General features: G+C 36.3%; 1 protein-coding gene across 1 annotated transcript; it reads left to right on the forward strand.

Annotated features, from left to right (window-relative positions):
* Positions 1 to 2,878: 2,878 nt before the first annotated feature.
* Positions 2,879 to 5,272, forward strand: Pfdn2 (prefoldin 2). Its single transcript, XM_071598767.1, has 3 exons — positions 2,879 to 3,035; positions 3,135 to 3,258; positions 4,013 to 5,272. Exons 1-3 carry the CDS (start codon positions 2,887 to 2,889, stop codon positions 4,214 to 4,216), a joined length of 477 nt encoding a protein of 158 aa, XP_071454868.1. The 5' UTR covers positions 2,879 to 2,886; the 3' UTR covers positions 4,217 to 5,272.
* Positions 5,273 to 6,041: the final 769 nt, after the last annotated feature.

The following is a 6,041-nucleotide window of genomic DNA, read 5'->3' on the forward strand; positions in this document are numbered from 1 at the left end:
TTTGTTCTTCCGCATATATTTTATTATGCATGACTAGGTTTCAACTTACAAAGCCATCATCAGAAGTACAGAGGACACACAGCTTTATATACTAGACCGAGAAAAGTAGGGGGTAGGTGCTGGTAAAGTGGGAGGAAGGGAAACTGGTGTATGTATGGATGGGAGGGGGAGAGGGTGGTTGGATGTGGCACCAGGGGGAGGGAGGGGCTACGGGACAGAGGGAGGTCCTGGAGGGGGTATCGGGAGGAATACATCGGTCACTAACCCATATACCTTTATAATGACTATTCTTGGAAATTTCCAAACGTTCCAAGGCATCTAATCTTAAACCTTTCTTCTTAAAATCTAGAATCTCAGGAACTAAGTCACTTGTGTGATTATTGTCCATTAGGTGATTGTCAAAATGGGAAGAAGGATTTCTGTTTTTGAAACGGGCGTAATATTCTTTCGCACGTTCCAGAAATTTCCTCCCGGTTTGTCCAATGTAAATGGTAGAGCAATCAACACACAATTTGTACACTCCACTCTTTTCCATGATGGGAAATTTGTCCTTGCCATTAGATAAAAGGTTCCCTAAGTTGCCTTTATTATAGAAGGCTGCTTGTATTCTGTTCTCTGGAAAGGTTCTGGTCACTTAACGAGATGAATTCCCCAGAAAGAGAATTCTTTTCCATTTCGATATGTCTTTCTTGGGGATGGATTTGAAAATGGATGTGACTGCTACTTCTTCTGATACAATTTTTCAACTAATTGGCAGCAGAAACTGTTATTTTCAGCTATCATTTAATTATTTGGAGTTATTTTTGAACATTTGTAGGGACAAGGGAATACTAGTGAAACGGTGGACCATTGAGTTGAACACCGCTAATTTTTGGGAGAAATAATGCCTTGACATGAAGTGAATGATGTGATCTGTGCGAGTATCATTCCTGAAAATGGAGAAGTCTAGTTGCCGATTATGTTTTTTGATGATAATGTCTAAAAAACTAATGGACTCATTAAGTTCTTTCTCAATTTAGAAGCTAATTTTTTTTGTCCAAGGAATTAAGATGTCAAGTTGTCTTTGTGAACCTGCCCACAAACAAAATATATCGTTATCGTCTATACACCCAATTGGGTAAGAAGAATGCATGCCAATAATAGGAATCCAATAAACAATAATGTTGGTCCTAAGGAGGTTTATAAAGGATTTAGAGCAAATGAGTAACGTATATTTTTTATTAATGAGAAAAAATTATACGTTGAAAGGTTTCTAAGGAAACTGGAAGGGAGTTACTCCATTCATTAGTGAGTAGCAAATACTAAGTATTTTAGGAAGTTAGAATATATAGGTAAGGTTTGACACTATGGGAATTGCAAAAAACCAAAACTTTTTTGGAAGATTAGGCCAGCCGGGTGAAAAAAGGGAGGTAGGTCCTCAAGGAAGACACATGGAAAAGAATTCTCTTCTGGGGAATTCATCTCGTTAAGTGACCAGAACCTTTCCAGAGAACAGAATACAAGCAGCCTTCTATAATAAAGGCAACTTAGGGAACCTTTTATCTAATGGCAAGGACAAATTTCCCATCATGGAAAAGAGTGGAGTGTACAAATTGTGTGTTGATTGCTCTACCATTTACATTGGACAAACCGGGAGGAAATTTCTGGAACGTGCGAAAGAATATTACGCCCGTTTCAAAAACAGAAATCCTTCTTCCCATTTTGACAATCACCTAATGGACAATAATCACACAAGTGACTTAGTTCCTGAGATTCTAGATTTTAAGAAGAAAGGTTTAAGATTAGATGCCTTGGAACGTTTGGAAATTTCCAAGAACAGTCATTATAAGGGTATATGGGTTAGTGACCGGATGTATTCCTCCCGATACCCCCTCCAGGACCTCCCTCTGTCCCGTAGCCCCTCCCTCCCCCTGGTGACACATCCAACCACCCTCTCCCCCTCCCATCCATACATACACACACACCAATTTCCCTTCCTCCCATTTTACCAGCATCTCCACCCTCCTCTTCTCTGTCTAGTATATAAAGCTATATGCCCTCTGTACTTCTCCTGATGATGGCTTTGTGTTGAAACCTAGGTCGTGCATAGTAAAATATATGTGAAAGAACAAAGTAGTTAATTTTCTAAATGCTAATAAATCTCCTTAAGCTCAACTTCTTCTAATGAATGAGGCGTTTAATATCTATTTTGCTTATTGTATTTTTCTCTATTGTTTGCGGTTGAAATCCTCTTAATAATGGGTGTTATAGTCAAATGATATGATTTCTGCTAGCAGGTGATACATCTACCTGGGCACTTCAGAATTCAGGTAAACCTTTCATCTTTCAACCAGCCTAAAGGGTATGGCCCCATTATGGGAGGTCTTTAATTCCATCACCCTAGAATAAAGTAAAATATATATTCCTCAAATACTCAAAGGTCAGCATTTTAATTTTCTTTATTTATAAAACAAGTGGGGATAGTTAAGATATGAAAAGTATTGGCCCCATTTCAATTCGGAATCTAGTCATCTTCAGGCAGGAAGTTATGTTTTGATTCAGTGCTCTACGGGAGAGCGTTAGCATTAACCATACTTAACTTTGCATGCCCTCAGATGTATTAGTGATGAATTAATAACCTCATCTTATCTATCATTAAATTACATGCATTTTTTAAATATTGTCGGTCCCCATATAATCAATAACTTAGATTTACACCTTGTGCCTGAGAAGAGCATATGTATAGTACAAAAAAGTCCTTGGAGCTGTTAAATTAAAAATATGGTACAAATTCAAATAATGAAGCAATCGATATAAGCATAGTGTATCGATATTTACATAATCGATAGTCTCGATTTTCACCAGCGATTAATCATTTCCTTTTAAGGATTGTTTGCCGAATTCAACATGTCTGGCGAGTCCAAGAAACCCAAAGTCCCCAAAACGCATAATAAATCTAATGGAGAAATTTTGCAAGGTTTTCAAACGTTGAGAAATGAGCAAAGACAACTAGTGAATAAAGTGGCTGAGTTGGAACTTGAACTGAATGAGCACAAGTAAGGGATTTGCCTTAGTTGTAGAGCCGGAAAGCACGTTGTTTCACACTACTTCATTGTAATAACATTAAATGTGGGAATTGCTCGTATTTCTTCAAGGATTGTTATTGAAACACTCGACGATGTTGACGGAGATAGGAGGTGTTACCGGATGGTGGGAGGAGTTTTAGTGGAGAGAACTGTTAAAGAAGTATTACCCGCACTCAAAAATAATAAAGAACAGGTAATGAAAGAAGTGTATTATAAGACATTTTCGTGAATTTTTGCACGGCATCGTTTAATCAGGGTGATTGGATGCTGGGAATTCATGTTTAAAAAAAGTTGAATTGGACTTATATGGTGTAATCTTGGGTAGGACAGTCAAAATTTCAAAAATTGATTTGCACGAATAATATTCCGATGAATAGGAAGTAAGCTATTTTAATGCGCTTCATTTGTGTTTAATTTATTGTACATTTTTTAAAAATATGGAATGTTTCATCTGTGGGATACTCGAGGAAACTAAACTCTTGATTCATAGAGCTGATAGGTAATTGTTCTCATATTGTTGTATATTTACTGTATGCAAAACGTTCCCCGAAGAAAACCCGATGCCCTGGGCATTGAAAGTAATTTATTAGTTACATCTTGAATTCATATACCTTCTTGGCATTTTTATGCCCTGAATTGCCACACAGTTTTTCAGCCTGCATGTTGCTCCAATTCTTAGTCGAAGGTAGCAATAAGTACCTGCAGTCATTCATAGTGGCAGGGGAAATTGTCTTTGATGTTCGCTAGTCTCTGGAAAATTATTTTTTACTTTGCGCCAGCACAGCCATATGCAAGTGTGTTATCACGATTTCCTGATAAGGTCCTTACTTAACGATTTATAAAAATTAGTCTGGGTTTAGTGGACTAATGGACTAAATTAATGTTTTACGTTTAATTATTGGAAAAGAATTAATTGTGATACTTATTTGTTGTATTTGTTGCCTTAGCTGATGAAGGTGGTGGAGACTTTGAATGAGCAGCTTACGAAGAAAGGCCAGGAAATAAACGAATATAAGGAGAAGTATAATCTGCGACTGCGGGGTCAGGGAGAAGATGCTGGTGGGGGTGGAGAGGGTGGGCCAGATGCCAGTGACGCACCACCCGGTGCTGCGGAGGGCAAGCCCAGTGTTCTTGTTGACAATAAGTCATAGTGGAATTCTGTGATGCCTAAAGCGTTATGCCGTTCAAAAGACTGTCACCTTTGTTTGACTGTGCTTAGGGAATATTACTCAGGAGCTTAATTTTCATGGATTGACGGGCTCAAACCCCAAACTTCATTTCATGCTCCTGTTTTGTTTGTGGTTTCTCCAAGCCTATCCTCATCACCCCTACTAGCTCCTAATATTTTGCTTAACTTACCCATTTCACTAGTACATGTGAAAATTTTCTCCTTGTAGAGTGATTCATTTGACTATATCTCTTAAGCCATTAACAAAGAGCTACAGTGTTGGGCCATAGTATTTTTGACTGCAGTTGCCTGAGCTGTTCACCTTGTAAGTAAACCCATGAAAAACATAACATCATCATTTTTATCAGTAGTATGCTGAAGTGTATTTTGTATCAATGCAATATGTAAGTTGAACATTTTTTCAGCCAGAGGTAGGTTGTTGTTACTCACTTGAGTTGCCCTTCTCATATTTCGTTTTCAAAAATAATTATTTACAAGATGTTGCTTACTTGACCTCAAGAAATTTCATTGCTCTCATATTTATATTATTTCATGACCCATTTTTAAAATCCTCACCAATGTGAAGGGACATGTTTCCACGTGGAAAAATTGCCTCAATGGTTACTGAGGAGGGACATTTTTAGTTTTTTGTTTTCTCCAAAGGCTTTTTGGGTTGAATATTGATTGTGTAAGTGTTTTGCATTCGAATGTTGGGCAGGAAAAATGGAAATACTTTCCGCTCATTCATTTGCACTTCCCTTCATCATGATTCTTATATTATTATTTTCTTTTTTCAAATTAAATTTTACTGCAAGTCAAACACGACAGCTGAATGGCAACATGACTAAATTCTTTAAGTCGCTTGCATGAAGTGCATTTAATTTTTCCCCAAAAGCAACAATTTGATATTATTTAAATATTAATTTTTTTGTATCTCAACCATCCTTTATTAAACATTTTGGTTGAGGCTGTGTTTTGTTGTGCGGAAGTGCTGTTGTTGATGCATATTTCAAATTAATAAAAATTTCAATGCATTTTAGTTTCTATTTTTTCGTTTTTTTCATGGAAGACTAAACTAAAAACATTTTAAACTGTGAAATATATTTCTGGTTTTAATAGTGTATCATATAGGTTTCTTATAACTATAATTTTTCTTGCCTTTTTATTCTTTTATGCTCAGTAGGTGTCTGGCATAATTTTCTGATCAAGTTTCCTCTGCTGGTTGAGAATCAGCATCATATCAAGTAAATCTAAGTAGATATCGATCTTAACAATATATGTAGAAGCAAGCCATGCTGGTTGTCCTCTAAGCTGTACATCACTCAAAGTTGCAAAAGTAATAATGTTGTCATTTATGGAGAGACCTATTTTTTTAGTTTCAATGGAATCAAGAACATGGCACAGTGACAGATAATCCTTAATCCAATATTACCATGTTGGCAATGTACACAATTGTTATATAATGAAGCACTTCTTGAAATCCTAATATTTTGTTATGGTTGTTGTATAGCTTTTATTGCTTTCAATTAACATATGCTTACAAATCATTCAACATCATGGTACTAAATGTCTACCATCCAAATATTCTAATCATATTGTCTCACAGCAATAAAACATTAACACAAATCATTACAATTAAAGTGAATAAACTGCTGTTGTATTTTTACATAGTTCCATATGACTATGCTTGTAATTTATTAATGATTTCATTGATGAAATCCCTTATGACTCCTATTCTGACATATATTGTTAATGCCAAGTATTATATCTGAGTATCCTTTTTGCCATCATGGATGGTATTCAATGGC

Source organism: Hetaerina americana, unplaced genomic scaffold (genome assembly GCF_022747635.1).
Source record: "Hetaerina americana unplaced genomic scaffold, ioHetAmer1.1.p SCAF_10, whole genome shotgun sequence".
NCBI lineage: Eukaryota > Metazoa > Arthropoda > Insecta > Odonata > Calopterygidae > Hetaerina > Hetaerina americana.

Bases quoted from the DNA above. Each gene is read 5' to 3' on its own strand.
- Pfdn2 (XM_071598767.1), top strand. From the start codon at position 2,887: ATGTCTGGCGAGTCCAAGAAACCCAAAGTCCCCAAAACGCATAATAAA. The intron at 3,036-3,134 runs GTAAGGGATTTG...TATTTCTTCAAG, and splicing joins CTTGAACTGAATGAGCACAA to GATTGTTATTGAAACACTCG. The intron at 3,259-4,012 runs GTAATGAAAGAA...TTGTTGCCTTAG, and splicing joins TCAAAAATAATAAAGAACAG to CTGATGAAGGTGGTGGAGAC.